This window comes from Globicephala melas, chromosome 16 (assembly GCF_963455315.2).
Source record: "Globicephala melas chromosome 16, mGloMel1.2, whole genome shotgun sequence".
NCBI classification, from domain to species: Eukaryota; Metazoa; Chordata; class Mammalia; order Artiodactyla; family Delphinidae; genus Globicephala; species Globicephala melas.
In genome coordinates, this window is record NC_083329.1 from 73,904,511 (window position 1) to 73,926,426 (window position 21,916).

Sequence of the window (21,916 nt, forward strand, 5' to 3'; positions counted from 1 at the left end):
ATACAGGGAAAACTGGCCACTGACATGGAAGAAAATACAGAAATACTGTGAGTAGGGATCAATTAATTTAATTTAGACAATGTTTATTTCATAATTTACTGCTACATTCCATCAGGAAATTTGCTTTGATGTTACAACAGTCCAGCAGGTAAAACACGTTTGAAAATAAATTCTAATGCTTAGTCTTGTAACATATAAATATAATGCACATAATATATTGGAAAAACCCCCACCTACCCACAGATTGCTATATGCATCATTTCTGAAACATACCGTATATAAAAGTATACCTTTACATTGGCTGTGATGTTTTCAGCTCTAAGAAAACTTAAATTTGTAAAGCACCAGATGGTAACTATCTTAGGCTCATCTTAGGCATGTGAGGCATAACACTCACCTCTGCTACTGTAATGTGAAGGCAGCCACAGGCAAAACAGGTACAAATGTTTTTTTGCTTTGTTTTTGTATTAGTGTTGTAATAAAATTTGTATTTATAGACACTTAAGTTTGAATATCATATAATTTTCACATGTCACAAGATATTCTTTAATTTTTCTACCATTCAGAAATGTAAAACCATTCTTAGGTTGCAGGCGGTGGGCCAGATCTGAATCACTTGTGGAAAAATGTACAACCAAACCAAACCAAGGCACTACAGCAATGAAATGAGGGATGAATGCTGGTAGTCAACCTTTTATTTATTTTGCAAAATACTTCAAGAAATACAAATTATAACGATGATAGTATCTAACATATAGCTCTTCCTGTGTCTCAGACACTATTCTAAGTGCTTTAAAAATATTAACTTTTTACACCTCACAACAATCCTAACACATTTTCACTTCTTTTTTTATAGAAAAGGAAACTGAGGCACAGAGAGGTTAAGTGCATGCTTCATGCTGGAAACTGAGCCTGGGCAGTAGGAGTCCAGAGTCCACACTCTTAACCTCTATATCACGTTGCTTCTACCAGGAAGAAAAAGGTAGTGAAGAATGTTTAGGACTCTAATACAAAATACAAATTCAGACAGCTCTGCAATCTGCTAAAACAACACTAAGACAGACGTTTCTTTACATAGCATTTTTTTTTATTGTGTAGGGTGTTTTCAGCTGTTTTTTAAAATGAACTTAGGTTTTTCCTATAAATAAATGTATCCCTAATGTAAAATTTGGCTGACCATGAGTTGAAAAATTTACAAAAACATTTTTAGCTTCTTTCTGAAAGATTAGTTCAGTAAAATCCAAATCCATTCAGAAATAGGAGGAAAAGATACATTATAATTTTAAGAGTATTACACTTAAATACACATTCTTATTAACAAGAGTCACTGCTGAGACTTAATATCTTCATATACATAAAAGTTACTGAACTAAGGGCTTCCCTGGTGGCGCAGTGGTTGAGAGTCCGCCTGCCGATGCAGGGGACATGGGTTCGTGCCCCGGTCCGGGAAGATCCCACATGCTGCGGAGCGGCTAGGCATGTGAGCCATGGCCGCGGTGCCTGCACGTCCAGAGCCTTGTGCTCCGCAACGGGAGAGGCCACAGCAGTGAGAGGCCCGTGTACCGCAAAAAAAAAAAGTTACTGAACTAAATAAGGCTACATATTTCCCTATGTACAGTTATGGATGGGTCCACATGCACATCAAACATCCACAATCTGTATTCTGTAGCACACTGACATTCACACATAAGTCCTACATACTACAGGACTCTTCACATGTGTTTAATGATGTCACCTGGTTATTCAATTTATTTGTGCTTTTTAAGAAGCTCCATATATCTAGATATTTGCAGGTTTCTTTAAAAGAAAAACAACAACTTTGTAATCAGATTTCTGCAACATGGCTTCTAGTAAAAGTGTTACCCTAGGTACAGATTCTCTTGGAATTTTTGTTAAAAAGCTTTCATATATTTAAATACTTATAAAGGTTCTATACTTTATCACTGATCTGACATTCACCAAAACATCATTTCTTGATAAAGCCTTCCATATGTGTTTCAGTCTTTGTGATTATCCTCTTTTACAGTATTCTAAGTCCAACTGATATAAAAAGATTTCTGAATGGTCAGGATACTGATAGGAATCTCACTCATGTGAGCTTTTGGATGTCTAAATGATGGCTACCCTGACAGAAATTTCCTTACATTCACTTACTTACAGGATTTCTCTCATATGGTTTCTATGCTGTACAATAAAGTATGACTTCTGAAAGAGAGGTTTCCCTCATGTTTTACAATTTGTAGTGTTTCTACCATCTAAGTTGTCTGATACTTAGTAAAAGTCTGAAATATGATAAAAATTTCTCCCTAAAATATTTACAGACTTTCTCTCCATGATGAAAGACTGTGGCTGAAATTTTCCCATACTGATATTTCATAAGGTTTTTGTCTCATGTTAATTATCTGATTATTCTGAAGGATAAATTCAGACAGAAGAACTTCCCAATTTATACTCTTTATAAGCTTTTCCCTTTGTGTGTGTCTTCTGATGTGCAGTGAGTTTTGATTTCTGGAAAAAAGTTTCCTTACACTCCTGACATTCATAGGGTTTCTCTCCTGTGTGTTTTCTCTGATGTATGACAAAGTGTGATTTCTGAGAGAAGGATTTCCCACATTCTTTACATTCATAGGGTTTTTCTCCTGTGTGAGTCCTTTGATGTAATCTGAGGACTGAATTCACAGAGAAAGATTTACCACATTCATTACATTCATAGGGCTTCTCCCCTGTGTGTTTTCTCTGATGTTTAGTGAGGTCTGATTTATAGTAAAAGTTTTTTCCACATTTATTACATTCAAAGGGTTTCTCCCCTGTGTGAGTTCGCTGATGTACTGTTAGGGCTGACTTCTGGTAGAAGCATTTCCCACATTCCCTACATTCATAGGGTTTCTCTCCCGTGTGAGTTCTCTGATGAGTTTTGAGGTGTGAATTTCTAGAGAAGAATTTCCCACATTCCTTACATTTATAGGGTTTCTCCCCTGTATGTGTTCTCTGATGTACTGTGAGGTGTGATTTCTGGGAAAAGGATTTCCTACATTCCTTACATTCATATGGTTTCTCCCCTGTGTGTGTTTTCTGATGTACCATGAGGTATGCCTTAACGTAGAAGAACTTCCCACATTCAGTACATTCATAGGGTTTCTCTCCTGTGTGTGTTTTCTGATGTTCCATGAGGTGTGGCTTCTGGTAGAAGGATTTCTCACACTGATTACATTCATAGGGTTTCTCTCCTGCATGAGTTCTCAAATGTCTACTGAGAGATGACAGGTGGTAGAAAGTTTTCTTACATTCTTTACATTCATAGGTCTTCTCTCTGGTAGGAGTTTTCTGTTGTCTTGTGAGGTCTCCATTCCGAGAGACAGATTTCCCGCATTCACTGGGTTTGTCCTTTGAATGAGTATGCTCATGTATTATGAGGACAGACTTCTGGCAGAAGGACTTTCCACATTCATTGCATTTATAGGATTTCTCATTGGTATGAGTTTTCTGTTGTTTTGTGAGTTCTCCATTCCTAAAGAGAAATTTCCAGATTCATTAATGTATACGGATTTTTTTTTTTTTTTTTGGTCTGCTGTGTATATTTTCCAAGTAACTCTGAGAACCAATTTCTAGAGATTTTTCCAATATTCATTAGATTCATAGGGCTTCTCCATTGTGAATATTCTATGTTGAAATACATTATGGCTTAACATTTGGTAGAAGGAGTTTCACTTGCATTATAGGTCTCTTAACTGCCTGAACTCCACTTTGTGTAATAAAGCCTCCCTTATCGTGTAAGTAAGAAGAATCAAAAGACTGTTGCAAAGTTGTAATCTCCTGATCTTGAATTATAAACAAGGTCTCTATTATGAAACAAGGCTTTCCCATTTGGATTATGTTCTTTGGAATTTTCTCCAGTGTTAGTTTTTTCACATTTATTATTAACTAGTGCTCTCTCACTTCTAGTACCCCCATCAAGACCCTTTCTTACGAAGCTTCTAATCTCAAAATTGAATTCTTGAACTTGCCTTGAATTTTTAGCTTGGCTTTCCTGGTATCTTGCTCCTTGGTCATGAGTATTCCATAGGTCTTCTACAAAGGAATCCAAAATTTAATACCGTATAAATCTTAACACATTATTATGGTCATAGGGTGGATTCTTAGGCTTCAGGCCAATATCCTCAAATGAAGGAACTCTCAAGTGCAAACTTCCTCTATCTCAGTGGTTTAGAAGAAACATAAATAACACTAAAAACTGCTATAGCAGAGGGGAAGGGACCTGGTTATAAACCCAAGTATCTTTGACACTACAAATATGATCTTAAAAACCTGGAGAAGGTTAAGCCAAAAAAAAAAAAAACAACAAAGAATAGGGAGCAGAGAACAAAGGACATTCAAAGTGCTGCTGAACAGGAATGTGAGACACAGAGAATGCTGTGAGTCCATTAAGGACAATGAATAGTAAGTAGGGTGAAAATAAAAATTAGTAGACAACTGTGTTCACTGGAAATATCAGAGGAAAGATTAAACTGGATGAAGGAGCTAAAGTATCTGTCTTTACCCACTCAAACCTAGTTTACTGTGTTAGGATTCCTAGTAATCAGTAGACTATAAACTTCCACTTTATTTCTCTTTACCCATAATACAACAATCTCGATGTCAACACTAAAGTGACTTTCTCAAAACATCCATTTCCTAATGTTTAGAGGAAAATTCCGCTCTGTCTAGTTGGCTTAATTTTTGCTGGTTCAGAAGACCCAGAAACACATACATCCAAAAGGAAAGATTAAAGAAAAGCAGAGTGCAAGCCATCCTTATAACAGAATGAATTCCCAGTTGTAGCACCAGAGATTTTCAATGCTGACCACCAAATACTGCATCTCCAAAAGAGAGTTACCTATGACTCAACACTAGTTTTATTCTGCTTTCACATCTTAGCTCCCACATATCTGCTTCAATTTGCTACCTGATCTTTAAAGAGTAATTATTCAACATTGTTCTAAATCTTTATGGACCTTCATATTTATTCATCTTTAAATGCTTGAAAGAAAGTGAAAGATTATGAGAAGCTTGGGGTTAGAATTTCATGGCATTTGTGGGGAAAACATAAAAAAAGTTGTTTGATAAGGACATGTGCAAGGTTAACTTGGATACTCATGAAATAAGATCTTACATATGAAAGACATTTAAGAGAGCAGATGAAATGAAAATTAGCATGTGTTTTGGGGCCACAAGGAAAAATAAGAATCAGGGCTTCCCTGGTGGCCCAGTGGTTAAGAATCCGCCTGCCAATGCAGGGAACACAGGTTCGAGCCCTGGTCTGGGAAGATCCCACATGCCACGGAGCAACTAAGCCTGTGCACCACAACTACCAAGCCTGCGCTCTAGAGCCCGTGAACCACAACTACTGAAGCCTGCACACCTAGAAGCCTGTGCTCCGCAACAAGAGAAGCCACCACAATGAGAAGCCTGTGCACTGCAACCAAGAGTAGCCCCCGCTCGCCGCAACTAGAGAAAGCCCACGTGCAGCAACCAAGACCCAACACAGCCAAAAGTAAATACATAAATAAATAATAAGATGCAGTAGGCAATAAAGCGCCAGACTAGTTCTTGACAGAAAATTAGGTGTATTTTGTATCAACTCCAAAATAATATAACCGATGAAAGGCATAATGATTTGTAAACTGATTTCAGAGTTTAAAGAGAGAATAGGAAATTAAAATGGGTGCTGGAAAAACTAAGGCATTTTGTTGTTAATGAAAGGAGGAAAATGGCATTTGACAAAATTTATAAGACAGATTTTAAGATTATAGTTGCATACTTTAATGGCAAGGAGTAACTGGGAATTCTAGAAAAAAGACAAAATGAAAGTTTAAGTCAAAGTTAGTATATAGGGAAGAGAAGTAAATCTATTTTAAAAATGTCAAGCAAAAGAGGGAATTTAGATGGAGAACGAAAACTGGAATTGTGATTTATGTTGCTTACATATGCAGATCAAGTATCCTCAATCATTTCCAAAAGTACAGGGCATTTAAAAAAGAGATTCCTGAAAAAAAAAATTTCAAAAGTCAAAGGCACCAACCTCCTCACAGGTTATAATTTCTAACTTACCAGGGTACTTTTGACGTGGAAATTCTACTTCTAATATCCATGGCTCTTTTCCTTGCTTCAACTTGAAGACTGCATTTGGCTTATTCACACAATAACCTATTAACAGAAAGATAAAGAAAACAATACAAATTGCTTGGAATACACAACTCTGAAGGATAAAGAAGTGCAGTTTAGGAGCAGAACAAGGAAGGTTCCACATAGGCTTGGCAAATTTAGATTGTATCAGTGGAGTGCATGGGGACACACATATTTTTCTGGTACCCAAAATGGATTCATCAACTTTGACCCCTAAAACAAAGCTAATATTCAACCCTATAGGGGACTTAACAAATTCCAGTAACTGAGAAAGGAAATGCAAACTACTGGGATTACAGATGGGGAAGATTTCCTCACCCACTGAGATGAGGTGACGATAGTTCTCCTGCATCACTTCCCTATACAGGGTCCTCTGAGCAGCATCCAGCAACTGCCACTCCTCCTGGGTGAATTCCACAGTAACATCCTTGAATGTTACTGGTCCCTGAAACAACGTATTTCAGTTAAAACTGAAGCGATCAAAATACAGTACCATCTAAAAGACATGTGAACTGTTAATGTGCTAACTATAGTATTTATTCTGGAGAGTTAGATATACTGCCACCCTGCTTTATACATATATAAAATATTTGTTCAGTATGTATTTACTCAGATATCACTCCATGCCTGGAACTCTGCCAGAGATACAGAGATGAATGAAAGCAACTTTTTTTTTTTTTTTTTTTTTTTGTGGTACGTGGGCCTCTCACCGTTGTGGCCTCTCCTGTTGCAGAGCACAGGCTCTGGACACGCAGGCTCAGCAGCCATGGTTCACGGGCCCAGCTGCTCTGCGGCATGTGGGATCTTCCCGGACCGGGGCACGAACCCGTGTCCCCTGCATCGGCAGGCAGACTCCCAACCACCACGCCACCAGGGAAGCCCCGAAAGCAACTGTTCTTGTCATCAAGGAGCTTACATGCTGACAGGGAGGCAAAGATTAAATTCTTAAATGCAATATGCATAGCAGTTGCTATGACAGAAGTATGTACAAGATGAAAGATGGTCACAAAGGATGGCCAAGATGGTGGAGAAGGAAGACTCTGAGCTGAGCTCCTCCCACAGGCACACTGAAATTACAACTATTCACAGAGCAACGATCTCTGAAAATTATCTGAAGAGTAGCAGAAAATATTCCCCACAACTAAAGATACAAAGAAGGAACCACAGTGACATGGGTAGGAGGAGAAGAGACACAGTATAGTCAAGACCCACATGCCCATGTAGGTGACCCACAGATAAGAGGATAACCAAAATTGTAGAGGTTGTCCCCAAGGAGTAAGGGGTCCGAGCCCCACATTGGGCTCCCCTGCCTGGGGGGTTCTGCACCAGGAAGACGAACCCCCAGAACGTCTGGCTTTGAAGGCCAGTGCGGCTTGAGAGCCAGAGGACTGTAGAAAACAGAGACTCCACTCTTAAAGGGTGCATGCAAAAATCTGACACGTTCCAAGTCACAGTGCAGAGGGAGTAATTTGAAAGGAGCCTACCTCAGACCCACTTGCTGACCTTGGAGAGCCTCCTGGAGAGGGAGGAGGCAACTGGAACTCCCCCTGGAGACATAGACACTGGCAGCAGCCATTTTGGGAGCTTGTTCTACCATGAGGACACTGGTGCTAATAGGGACCATTCTGGAGTCCTCCCTCTAGCCTATTAGTGCTGGAGGCTTCCATGCCCACCAATGGGTCATCAGCAATCCCAGGACACTTCAGGCCATGCAGCCAGCCACGTTGGGTCCCATTCCAGGCACCCCACAGGCCGTGCAGCTAGCCAGGCAGGGACCCAGCCCCTCCCAACAGTGGGCCAGGAGCCACTGGATGAGGCAGGGCCTGGCATCCAACAGGGCTGAGGGTCAGCCCTGCCTACCAGTGTGCCCACAATAGTCGGCCCCACAACAAGGAAGGATTCATGTAGCCCACATATAGGGAACCAGTAGAGCTTATAGCTCTGGTGATCAGAGGGGAATATACTGCTGGGCCTCAGAGGACATCTCCTACATACGATTACTTCTCTAAGATTGAGAAATGTAACCAACCTACCAAATGCATGGAAATAAAAACAGAGGATTAGGCAAAATGAGGAGACAGAGGAATATGTTCCAAACAAAAGAACAAGACAAAACCTCAGAAAAAGAATTAAATGAAGTGGAGATAAGCATTCTACCCTATAAAGAGTTAAAATATCTTTTATGAATATAAAGACGAAAACCTTTAACATATTACTAGTAAATCAAATCCAACAAAATAAAAAAAAATAGATTATAATCTATACCATGACCTTGTGTGATTTATCCCAGGAATGCAAGAGTGGTTCAACATACAAAAGTCAATCAATTACAGTAATAGAGCAAAGGGGAAAAAGTAGAAGATCATTTTAATTGACGCACAAAAAGTGTTTGACAAACTTCAACACTCTTTCATGATAAAAACACTCAGTAAACTAGAAATAGAAGGAAATTCCTCAAAATGATAAACATTTTTAATCCACCTCTACCCCAGGTAATAGCATACTCAGTAGTGAAAGACTGAAAACTTTCTCCTTATGACCAGGAACAAGTCAAGGATGCCTGCTTCTGCCACTTCTAATCCACACTGTACTGGAAGTTCTAGCCAGAGCAGTTTTACAAGAAAAGGATATAAAGGCACCCAAACTGGAAAGGAAAAAAAAAAAAAAAAACTATCTCTATTTGCAGATTACATTAATCTACATATAGAATATCCCAAAGAATCCACAAAAACGAAAACTAATAGAGCTCATAAACAAAGTCGGCATGTTGCAGAATTATAAGATCAACCCACAAAAATTGGTTGTGTTTCTATATACCAGTAATGAAAATCCAAAAGAGAAATTAAGACAATTCCATTTAATGTAGCACCAAAAAGAATAAAATACCTAGGGATACATTTACTCAAGGAGGTGTAAGACTTATACACTGAAAACTGCAAAACATTGCTCAAGTATTAAAGAAGACCTAAATAAAAGAAATGACATTCTATGTTCATAGACTATAAGATTTAATATAGTTCAAGTGACAGTACTACTCCAAGGAATCTACAAGTTCAGTCCAATCCCTAATAAAATCCCAATGACTTCTGCACAGAAATGGAAAAGCCAATCCGCAAATTCATATGGAATTGCAAGAAGTCCCTAATAGCCAAAACAAAATTGGGAAAGAAACAAAGTTGGAGGACTCACACTTATTTCAAATCTTACTATAAAGCTACAGTATCAAAACAGTGTGATTGGCATAAAGATAGACATATTGTGCAATGGGATAGAAATGAGAGTCTAGAAATAAAACCATACATCTATGGCCACCTGATTTTCAACAAGGAAGACAAGACCATTCAATGGAGAAAGAATAGTTTCTTCAACAAATGGCACTGCGACAACCAAATGTCCACATGCGTAAGAACGAAACCTGACCTCTACTTCACCCCATATAAAAAAAAATTAACTCGAAATAGATCACTGACCTAAATATTAAGAGCTAAAACTATAAAACTCAGAAGAAAACATAGGAATAAATTTCCTTACCTTGAATTTGGCAATGGATTCTAGATATGACACCAAAAGTACAAGCAGTAAAAGAAAAATAAGCTGACTTTATCAAACTTTAAAATTTTTATGGGGACTTCCCTGGCGGTCCAGCGGTAAAGAATCCACGCTTCCAATGCAAGGGGCGCAGGTTTGATCCCTGGTCAGGGACCTAAGATCCCACATGCCATGTGGCGTGGCAGCCAAGGAAATTTTATATATATATATAAATATATATATATATATAACTTGTATGCATCATAGGATATTACCAAAATAGGAAAACGACAACTCACAGAATGTAATATAATATTTGCAAATCGCGTATCTGATAAAGGTGTTATTATCCAGAATATATAAAATATACTTGCAATTCAATAACAGAAAAGATAGCCCAGCCAGAAAATGGGCAAAGAAATTGAACAGACATTTCTTTAAGTTATACAAATGAGCACATGAAAAGATGCTCAGCATCATTAGTCCTTAGGGGAAATTCAAATCAAAACCACAATTATACCACTTCATATTTACTATGATGGGTGTGTTTTTTTTTAAAAAAAAAACAACAGAAAATAACAGGTGATGGAGAGGTTGTGGAGAAACTGTAACCCTTATATATTGCTTGTGGGAATGTAAAACGGTACAGCTGCTGTGGAAAAGTTTGGCAGTTGCTCAGCAAGTTAAACATACAAATACCATACAACCCGGCATACTTGTACACAAAAGTTCATAGCGGCACTATTCACAACAGCCAAAAAGTGAAAACCACCTAAATGCCCATCAGTGGATGAACAGATAAACAATTGTGGTATAAACATACAATGGAATATTATTTTGTCATAAAAATGAAGTATTGATACATGGTATAGGGTGAATGAACTTGGAAAACATTATGCTAAGTGAAAGAAGCCAAATAGAAAAGGTACATATTATATGATTCCACTTATATGAAATATCCAGAATAAGTAAATGCACAGAGACGGAAAATAGATTGGTAATTGCCAGAGGCTAAAGGGAGAGGGACTAGGTAATGATTGCTTAATGGGAATGGGGTTTTCTTTGGGGATGGCAAAAATGTTTTGGAACTATCATGTTGTAGTGGTCCCACAACATTGTGGATGTGCTAAACGTCACCTAACTGTACGTTTTAAAATGGTCAATATTATGTGAATTTCACTTCATTTAAACCAACAAAACCTTCTAACAAAGAAATCTTCAGGTCTTGGTGAATTCCACCAAACATTTCAGTGGTGAATTGCACCAAACATTTAAGGCAGAAACAATACCAATTATATGCAATCTCTTCCATAAAACAAAGAGGAGAGAACCGTTCTCAACTCATTTTATGAAGCCGATGTTACCCTGATACCCAAACCTAACAAAAGGATTATCAGAAAAGAAAACTACAGTGGTGGCTTGCACCTGTTTGTACCAGATCAAGAGTGCTGATTGTCAAATTTTGGGCAATTGATTAACATCATTTTGTAGCTTGAAATTAGCCCTGGCAGGGGTATTTATACCATAGAAATTGGTAAACAGTACAAACCAGATTTCTCTCCCAGTCCCCAAAATCTGATTAAACATTTACCACCATAGTGACTACCAACCAATATCTTTCATGGTTATAAGTACAAAAATCCTCAACAAAATATCAGCAAATCCACTACCTGATTTCAAGACTTATTACAAAGCTATATTAATTGTGTTACTAGCAAAAGGATAAACACACAGATCATTGGAACAAAAACAGTATCTAGTAATAGAACCACACATATAATTTTGACAAAGGTTCAAAAGAAACTCAGTGGATTAAGGATAGTCTTTTCAAAAAACTAGTGCTGGAACAAATGAGTAGAATGGTGGTTCCCAACGTATGGGGGGAGTGGGGAGTTAGTGTTTAATTTGTGCGGAGTTTCAGTGTAGGATGATGAAAAGAGTTCTGGAGATGGATGGTGGTAATGGTTGCACAACAATGTGAATGTACTTAATGCCACAGAGCTATACATTTAAAATTGGTTATGATGGTAAATTTTGTTATGTGTATTTTACTACAATTAAAAATAAGTCAACTATACTTTAATTTTAAAAAAGAAAAATAAATAAAAGAAAACAACAAAACACTAAAAATAGCTATACAAAAGCATCAAATATTAACTTAAGCACTAGAATTTGAGAGGTAAAGATCCAAGAAAAAAGTGAAATTAATTATGATGAGTCTTATACCTCTGGTTAGCATTTTCAGGGCATTTTCCAATTTCATAGCCAGGGCAAAAATGTAGAGCAGAAAGCAGCTCAGAGCCAGCATCTCTAAAATAAGCATAAAGAAAGAAATTCTGAATAGAAACAAATTCTGAGAAGCAAAGGAGAAGTTGATCTTAACCTTAACGAGAACAAGCCTCTAACCTAGTGTTTTCTAAAATCAGAGATCTGAGAATCCAAAGGTGAACAAAAGATAAAATTCAGAAGAGACAAATATTTCAAAAGACAACAGAAAACCACAACTTATTTCATTCTTGGGGGCAAGTAGGGAAGAGAGGAAACTGGTTCAACTTTTAACAAACTTTTAATGTTTGCTTATGGTCTTGTGTGATGTATTAGCATCCCTAAGACCCCTGGTCACAAAGCAAGTCAACACCAACTTGCCTTTTGATACTACCTGGTGACTGAGTGGGAGTTTCATATTCAAGAGGTCCCCAAACATAAGCTTAGTATTTGTAGAACTTTTTTTTTGTTGTTGTGGTGGTGGTATGTGGGTCTCTCACTGCTGTGGCCTCTCCTGTTGCGGAGCACAGGCTCTGCACGCACAGGCTCTGCACGCACAGGATCAGCGGCCATGGCTCATGGGCCTAGCCACTCCGCAGCATATGGGATCCTCCCGGACCGGGGCACGAACCCTTGTCCCCTGCATCGGCAGGCAGACTCTCAACCACTGCGCCACCAGGGAAGCCCCCTCTGTAGAACTTTTTTACTTCCTATCAAATGTCTCAAAGTGGTCAGTTTATTTTAAGTTGGGGAAGCAGTTTCTGGAACCAAAGGAAAGCTCCATAATTTATATGGATGCTCTGAAATACAAACACTCACCATTTTCCCCCCACAGGCCTTTACTGAGTGCATGGCCACAACCCTCCAAAGGCTGGGAGCAGAGCACCAGGGCAGGAAGAGATGTCTCTGGTGCTTAAAGCTCTACAGGGCAGCAACTCCTCGGTCATCCAAAAGAAAAGCTGGTGGCTAAGCTAAAAGCACATCAGTGGAGCTCTGGTGGTGTTCACAACCCAAGCCCCCTGAAGGGAAAGCCTTGCTACTGCCCTCAATCATGTGAAGCTTGGTGGTGAACAGTACCTCGCTAAAGCCCAGGGCCATCTCAGCTACATATCTGACTTAGCGAGCAGACAAAGGAAGGGACGTGACTTTTTCTGGAGGTATTATTTACTTCAATCCCTACTGTACTTTTATATATAATGTCTAGCAATAATAAAGAAATAGGAGACATGCAAAGAAGTAGAAAATTTTGATTCATACTGAAGAAAGGAGCCTATTGAAACAGACCTACAGATTAACCTAGATGTTGGGATTAGCAGATAAGGATTTTAAAGTAATTACCCTAAAACTAAATAAATAAAACTAAATGACGTAGTGAAAAAAATTGAGAATATAAATGAAATGATGCGAAATCTTAGCAGAGAAAGAAAAACAAAAGAAAAAACAGGAATTTTTAGAACTGAATGATACAATATCAGAAGTGGATTCTACAGACTTATGAGTGAAGAGAACTGACAGAGCAAAAGAAGGATGCCATGAACTTGAAAACAGTCAGCTCAACAGAAATATCCAAACTAAAGGACACACACACAAAAAACAACCCAAACTGAACAGAGCATCTGAACATTTAGGACAATATGTACATATTTCAACACTGTGTAATTGGGATTTTAGAAAGAAAAAGAGAATGATGCAAAGAAACTATCTGAAGAGTGAGTTCCAAGAATTTTAAAAAATGATAAAAGGCAACAACCTACTGGGCATATACCCTGAGAAAACCGTAATTCAAAAGGAGTCATGTACCAAAATGTTCACTGCAGCTCTGTTTCCAACAGCCAGGACATGGAAGCAACCTAAGTGTCCATCAACAGATGAATGGATAAAGAAGATGTGGCACATATATACAATGGAATATTACTCAGCCATAAAAAGGAACGAAACTGAGTTATTTGTAGTGAGGTGGATGGACCTAGAGACTCTCATACAGACTGAAGTAAGTCAGAAAAAAAAAAAAAAATACCGTATGCTAACGCATATATATGGAATCTAAAAAAAAAGAAAAGAAAAAAATGGTCAGAAGAACCTAGGAGCAAGACGGGAATAAAGATGCAGACCAACTAGAGAATGGACTTGAGGATACGGGGAGGGGGAAGGGTAAGCTGGGACAAAGTGAGAGAGTGGCATGGACATATATACACTACCAAACATAAAATAGATAGCTAGTGGGAAGCAGCCGCATAGCACAGGGAGATCAGCTTGGTGCTTTGTTACCACCTAGAGGGGTGGGATAGGGAGGGTGGGAGGGAGGGACAAGCAAGAGGGAAGAGATATGGAGATATATGTTTATGTATAGCTGATTCACTTTGTTATACAACAGAAATTAACACACCATTGTAAAGCAATTATACTCCAATGAAGATGTTAAAAAAAAAAAAGGCAACAACCCACAAATCTTCGTCATCCTTCAAAAGGGATAAATGCAAAACAAATCATGCCTGTGTGCATCATGGTCTAACTATTGAAAACTAAAGATAAAATGAAAATCTTAAGCACAGAGGAAAAGAACACATTATATTCAGGTGGATAACAGTAAGATGAAGACTAGCTTCTCATCAGAAACAACAGAAGCCAGAAGACAAAGACATCCTAAAAATGCAGATACAAAGAAAACTCTCGATAAAGTTCTATATCCGGCAAAATGTCCTTCAAAAACCAAGGTGAAATGGAGATTTTCAGAAAGACCAGCCAAGTAAATTTGTCACCATCAGTGCTGAAATAATACATGAAATAATAAAATGAGTTGCTTAGGCTGAAGGGAAAGGATATCAGAGAGAACCCCAGACCTGTAGGAAGGAATAAAGAGCTCCCAAAGCAGATACGTACATAAACACAAAAGAGTTTTATTTACACACACACACACACGTTTCTTTAAAAGATGAATACTGTTTAAAGCAAAAATAACAAGTATTGGGGGTTAAAATATATGTATAAGTGAGATATAAGACAAGGACCACAGGGTGAGGAGGCTGTAAGAGAATTATACTGATAAAAGTTTATTACACTGTTCATGAATACAGTATTTGAAGACACCATTATTTTAATGGTGCATGTTGTAATCTCCAGATTCAGCAATAAGCAAAATAACACACAAAAATAAAGCTTCAAAGTCAATGAAGGAGATACAGTGTAATACACAAAATACTCAAATATTCAACCCAAGGGAAGTACAGTAAATCTAATTAGGATAAAAAGAAATATAGATATAAACATACTAGGATAAAAGATATCTTAAAAAGCAGCTAGCCCAAAACACAAATTTATTTCAAAGGTGTGACAAGTTAACAGGTGAATTTTCAATAGTACCAGTAGTAGAAGACAATGAATGCTTTTCAGTGTTTTAAAAGGTAAGAACTGTCAACCAGTATTTCTATACACAATGAAAAAGCTCTTCGTGGATATTTCATATAAAGAAAACTGAGAATTTTCCACCAGCAGACCCTCACTAAAACAACAAGCAAGCAGAATAAAAACAATAACTATAAAGGATGTTTTCAAACAGCAGAAATTGATGGCAGCAGAACTTGAGAGATGCAAGAAGGAATAAAAAAGACTTTCTAATCTGGCCAAAATGCCTTAAAAAATCCAATTATCTGCACAAAATAAATTTTTCCAGGAGTAGGTAGTGATGACTGTACTTAAAACTACTTCAAAAAACAAAAAGACTCACTAGTTATTTCTTTTGTTCCAGACTGACCACTCAGCAGTTAATTACAGAGCATAAGGTAAGAAAAACATCATGTGCCACACCTGAACAAATGCCGGATAAGGAAATTTTCATATATAAGGTATAAATGTGTTCAAGACTGACCAAAGCAGAACCATAAAATAGGTTAAATTTTTCTAGAGTCTCTTTCTTTCCACCATCAGGCCTAAAGGCTATGATCTCTAATTAATAATAATGTCCACACTGAAAATTTATGTTATAGTAATAATAACAACACTTCAAAAGTTGGCTGTGAGAATTATGTAAGATAAACTACGTCAAGGGCTTACCAAAGGGCTGGGCATTTAATTAATTGCTAAATATGCTATTTTGTTTTTAAAAATTAAGTTTAAAAAGCAAAGAAATGGTTACCACAGAATTCAGGATTCCTTTTCTCTGGGTAATGGTGGGATGAGATTAAGGAAGGGCATACAGGGGCTTCAAAAGTACTAGTAATTTTCATTGCTTAAGCCAGATATGGGATACAGTGGTGTTACTTAATCAGTATTCCCTAAATTATACATATACATTATGTACATTACTTGCATAAAGTATGATTTTTTAAATATTTAATGAACCAATAAAATCAAAATTCATGTCTTCTACAGCCTACAAAGTCATATACATTCTACTCCCTTCTACCTCTTAGATCTTACCTCTTACTGTTCTCCCCCAAGTTCACTTCTCTCTAGTTTCAGTATCCTAAATACTGTTTCTGGAACATGCCTCAGGGTGTATGCATTTGCTATTCCTTCTATGTAGTATGCTCTTCCTCCAGATTTCTACCTGGCTGTCTCTCATTTAATTCAAGATATTCCTCAAATATTACCTTTTAGAGTGGCATTCCCTAACCAACTTATTCCCTGTTCCTCACTTCTAACACTCTGTCCTCTTAAACTGCTTGAGTTTGCCTCTGAGCAGATACATAAGAAATATTACTCAAGTGTTGACACATTTTATTATTTAATATTAAAGAATCACATTTGTTAATATCCTTACCAATCTCATCAGAAAAGTCTTTAAGTATCAGCTTGTCAACTTCACAAGTTTTCCAACATTCTAATTTTCACTTGAAAGCTCAACTTTTAATATTAGCAACAAATACTAAGTTATTTTCCTTGAAATGACAGGCTCACATCACTCACTGTTGAGAAAATGTTTGAATACCATGTGAATACCGTAGTTTGTCTGCCAGTTGCTCTTTCACATAAAAATGATATTCCATGAAAAAAAGTGGCTAGGTGAGCTCACAAATCAATCACACAAGTGCTTTTCCTCAAGACAACCAACCATCATACTTCAGTATGCCGCAAAAGTACTTTAGGTGAACTTGCCATTTCATCCCACTGAATATTAAAAAGATGTGTACTCAAGGGTCAAGATTTAATAACATTACTAACTTTTACTGTTTCATCAAAGATATCCTTAAGTAAAGGTGGCAGTTTTTTTACTACTGCAGAGGAAGACAATGTCATTGGTGTCATCATCCTGATGTATGCCAGATAGGCAGCAATCTATTGCTTTTACACCATCAGTGCTAATGTCGTCAGTGTAAAAGGCAATTTGCATCCTGGTATTATGTTTTGACTTCACAAACCCTCGGAAAGGGTCTTGGGGCTCCCAGACTACACCTTGGAACTGCTGTTGTATTCAAACAGTATTTTCCCTGAAGGTGATTTTTAATGATTTCCACTTTTCTAATTTAATATATGGGCTCTCTTTCATAAAATTCACTGAAAACACACACACACAAAGTGAAATAAAGTTAAGAGGTAAATAAATGACTCACCCGGAACTTGTTCATTTTCTGCTGCTATTGGAAAGTATAGAAACTATGAAGTCAGAACAGGGAAAGTTGGAAGACAGAAGTCATAAGAGACCTTATCTTGCAGTCAGGAATCACCTGTGAGAAATTTACATACAACATTTTAGTAAAAGATAAACCTCTGGGAAAATGTCTCTTTGAGACATGAGAAGGAATAGGAAGGACCATGAGAAAGGAGTACCCACCTGTCCACTGGTGACTCTCATATAATCTTGATGAATCTGGGACATTTTTGAATCTAAACATTTCTTTCCTATTGGCTGTTTTGAAAATTATATGTCCATTACTAAATAACACAAAAGAATATAAAACTTAAATGTCCAATAATAGCAGATTAGTTAAGCAAGGTATATAATATATATCCAAAGTATGGAACCCTATGCTGACATCACAAATGATGTTGACGAGAAACATCTATTGATATGGAAAATCTTTTAAGTTACATGTCATAACAATTTTTCCTATTGATACTATAAACCCCACAAGGTTAGAAAGTCTTCAGAGCTCTCGAAAATAAGATGTTTCATCTCTCTAAATTTCAGTTTCTCCAGAATCACTTCTCCAAAAACCCTATTTTGACTAAAATATGGTACAGTGACAGGGAGGCTTCAGTTCTATGCTAAGCTCTGCTATTAACAAACCTAGTGACTATCTTAGTTTCTATGTTATTATCTTTTTTTAACATATTTATTGGAGTATAATTGCTTTACAATGGTGTGTTAGTTTCTGTTGTACAACAAAGTGAATCAGCTATACATATACATATATGTCCATATCTCTTCCCTCTTGTATCTCCCTCCCACCCTCCCTATCCCACCCCTCTAGGTGGTCACAAAGCACCGAGCTGATCTCCCTGTGCTATGTAGCTGCTTCCCACTTATGCTATTATCTTTAACATGAGAAGGAATTAGGTAATTTTAAACAATCATGTACTATTCTGATTCTATAAGTCTTCATTCAGTACCACAAATCCAACAGAACCCCAGAATTCACTGGCCCCTCCAACCCTGGGCTGGGGCCTAGAGTAAAATGTAATTAGGCCTTGATGAATTCTGACATGGCCATCTAAACTGTTGACACTAACACAAATATAACTTCTAAAATAACAATTTGGCACCATAATCCCAAAATAGGCACTTCACATGGGGAGCAAAAGGTGCCAAATGCCGAGGTCCTTCTCATATGCAGAAGAAACCACTTCCCTGGTGCTTACGTGATGCCTACTTACTAAAGCCTAGATACACCATCCAATAAGAGGCATTATGATATCACCTTCATAATATGGAGCATGGATGAAATCGCTGTTTTCATCTTTAAAAAAGTCTGTCCCATTTCCCCTCTGGCCTGGATAGGATTCTCAGCTTCTCCAGTAAAACTTAAAATTCAGGGTTTCAACTATGGTTTAAATTCACATGTTTAACAGTCGTCTGGGTATCGAGACAGGTTAGAGAATGCAGGAAGGGCCTTAATTAACCTTTTACACAGGAGTTTTAAGGAAGCCTCAAGAATTTTTGAAAATAGAATACTACATTGTACGATTAGGTCCACTACACTCTACTCTGGTGGTGCTCAGGGACAATCACTGGATTAAATACAACCCAAGCCTGTGGATTTTAGGGTGGAAAACAGCATGAGATACAGAGTAAAACAAATCCCTGCTAATGATGGCTAAGCCAGTTATCTCTCTGAACCTTCGGTACTTGTATTTATTAAAATGGAGGTGGTAAATACGGATTCAAAGGATGGTTATTTATGATGATTAAGATGATTAAATGAGCCAATAATGAAAAGAACAGCATACCTTTTAATGAGAAAAGCAGCTCACCTTTATTGAATCCTTAACGTACTTGATATACACTACCCTATTCAATACAAAAAACGACCCTAAAGGCTATTATAATTTTACAGATGAGTATCCGAGTCGTACCCAGATTAACCTGCCCATTTACCGGCGGGCGCTGGCCTTAAGCCCGGGCCCCTCAGGCTTTACAACCCACGTCTCCAACAGCCTGCGCCGCCCACGCGCCAGCGCCGACGTGACGGGTTTGGCATCCACGTCACAAACGGCTGTTCTCGTGCGCGTACGTCCCGCTATAAGCCCGGCGCCCCAGGCCTCCTCTAGCCGCCCCTTTCACGCAGGTCGAGAAACAAGGCTTCTGGGGAGGAACCGCACTGCGGACAGCCAGCCTCCCCGCCAGGCCCCCTGCCTGGCCTCTTCCCCAGTCCTCCTCGGAGGCCAGTCCGGCGCTCAGAGTGGGGGTGGGGGGCGGCGGCTGCCAAGGTCTCCGACTCGGCGCGGCCGTGGAGACCGGCTTCCCCCCGCCCCCGGCCTAGCGCCCGCACCGAAGCCTCCGACACACCTGCAGGGGCTCGGCCTCAGCTCCCGGCCCGCGCAGGTTCCAGGCCCCGCCCTCCGCGGCGCCGAGCGGACTGGAGGCGCCTGAGTCCTCTCCCCTCCGGGGAGCGAGACGGAGAATGGCGGCTGCTGAGGGGAGGTGGAATTGCTCATGCGCGGAACACTCCCGCGCCCCACGCAGGCACTGCGCGTCCCGGGAGCCTCCCGGCGCCTCCACTTCGGATGACGTCACGAGGGTCGGCTTCTTCCCGCGGTCCAAGTGTTTTCTGCTGGCCCGGTCCTTTCCTCACTCGCAGCGGTAACGGATTAGAGCTGGCCACCCGCTTGAAAGCAGGAAGCTACCTTGAGGTAGTGCGATGAATATCGATAGTAATCGAAAGGTAGTACTCGGAACTAAGTACAGTAGTACATTCAAAGAATAACACCCTGTAACAGCTGACTTTATTTTAGGAGTATTAGCTTTCAGAATTATGGAAATGACACATGAAACGTGATGAAAACATGAATAAGCTAAAACAGAAGACGAGTCGCACACATCCCACTTTACAAAAGGAAAAAACCTCGCTTAATGTTAGGTGCACACTCTTCTAAAATTTTCACTCAAATTTTACGCTAATGGTATATTTTGACTATCACTTCACTAAGGAATATATACTGAATGTATGCTGATTTTCTGATCTAACTTTATGACATCAGTTTACTCTGGGCCAACAATAGAAATGTTTTCTCTCAAAGTAATTACAAAAATACTAAATTTTTATAATAAAATTAACTTAAAAAACGTGGAATCCATATAGAGAAAATATATATACATATCTGAATAATGTGTGCACATGTGTGCATAGCTGTATACACACACACACACACACACACACACACACACACACACACCAATATCCTGGGTGGGAGGTGTTGGGGGAATGATTAAAAATAGTCTCTTGCCAACCCAGAAAATCCTCTCCAGAAATGGAGAAAGAAAAAATTATTTATTATTAATTATTTTATTAATGAACTAAGCATTAAGCTAGACTGCAATGCGCATTCCAGGCAATCTGCTAATGAGTTTGCAGACAGAAATATCACACTTTTATGTAGCCAGGCAGATACAACCCTTTCTATGTACTAAGAGAACTTGACAACACCATTTACTACACACTGTTCATCCTAAATTCACACGGTAATTGGGGTGGCCATTTCTATTAGTTAATTGCCTTTATCCAAATGAAAAGTAAAGCTTCTTGCATCTCTATGACAAGCAAGTAGCTACAACTTGTAGCCAAAAGCCTAGGAGTTTACCACAGACACAGGGAGATGGGGTGCTATCTTCCTTGATGTTTATTTACATTTCAAAGACATAGCTCCAAGGCCTTTAACAAAGATAATCCTGGGTTGTAAAACTAACAAGAGGTTTATTTACTTTTTAAAAACATTTGCATGCATCTCAAAGGGACAGAAAAAAGGATTTCAGTTACAAGTTTTCTCAAGGAAATGCTCTAAGAAAAGAGGGGAGGAAAATCTTTTCCCCTTTTTGAACCAGGGAAAATTCAATTTTTAAATATTTGTATTTACTCTTACAGGAAACTATAAAACTTAACAATTTAAATCAAAATGACAATTTTTTTCTGAGAGTTTGGTTTTGTTTTCCTTGACAAATAATTTTAAACTTCATCAGGAAATATATAACCTCAGAGAATAGGGAGGAAATTTTATTGGAAATGCATATTATTATAAACATAATTTAAAAGTTTGGTGCTGGCTTCAAAAAAGAACGGAAACAGATCCAAATACATAAGAATTGAGTATATGTTAAAATAGTTATTTCAGGGCTTCCTTGGTGGAGCAGTGGTTGAGAATTCGCCTGCCAATGCAGGGGACACAGTTTCGAGCCCTGGTCCGGGAAGATCCCACATGCCGCAGAGCAACTAAGCCTGTGCGCCACAACTACTGAGCCTGCGCTCTAGAGCCTGCGAGCCACAACTACTGAAGCCTGCGTGCCTAGAGCCTGTGCTCTGCAACAAGA

General features: G+C 38.6%; 2 protein-coding genes across 3 annotated transcripts in view; one reads left to right on the forward strand and one right to left on the reverse strand.

The window, feature by feature from the left end:
• Positions 1-21,916, forward strand: part of LOC115845721 (zinc finger protein 33B-like) — a 77,563-nt gene that overhangs the window by 48,634 nt on the left and 7,013 nt on the right. The window contains exon 4 of one of the 2 annotated variants that reach the window (XR_009559326.2): positions 15,701-15,734. The exons of the other annotated variant lie outside the window; for it this stretch is intronic. The gene's annotated coding sequence lies outside the window, so the exon portion shown is untranslated. The remainder of the gene's footprint in view (positions 1-15,700; positions 15,735-21,916) is intronic. 2 annotated transcript variants of the gene reach the window in all.
• On the reverse strand, positions 37-20,045 carry ZNF25 (zinc finger protein 25). Its single transcript, XM_030843880.2, has 7 exons — positions 19,901-20,045; positions 17,726-17,826; positions 17,505-17,618; positions 6,481-6,607; positions 6,088-6,183; positions 4,005-4,068; positions 37-3,508 (listed from the first exon to the last, which is right to left on the reverse strand). The coding sequence occupies exons 3-7, from the start codon at positions 17,517-17,519 to the stop codon at positions 2,425-2,427; spliced, it is 1,386 nt and encodes a 461-aa protein (XP_030699740.1). The 5' UTR covers positions 17,520-17,618; positions 17,726-17,826; positions 19,901-20,045; the 3' UTR covers positions 37-2,424.

Bases quoted from the DNA above. Each gene is read 5' to 3' on its own strand.
- ZNF25 (XM_030843880.2), bottom strand. The intron at 4,069-6,087 runs GTAAGTTAGAAA...ATTCCTTTGTAG, and splicing joins TCCACGTCAAAAGTACCCTG to AAGACCTATGGAATACTCAT. The intron at 3,509-4,004 runs GCAAGTTCAAGA...ATTTCTCTTTAG, and splicing joins AGCCAAGCTAAAAATTCAAG to GAATGGAGAACTCACAAAAC.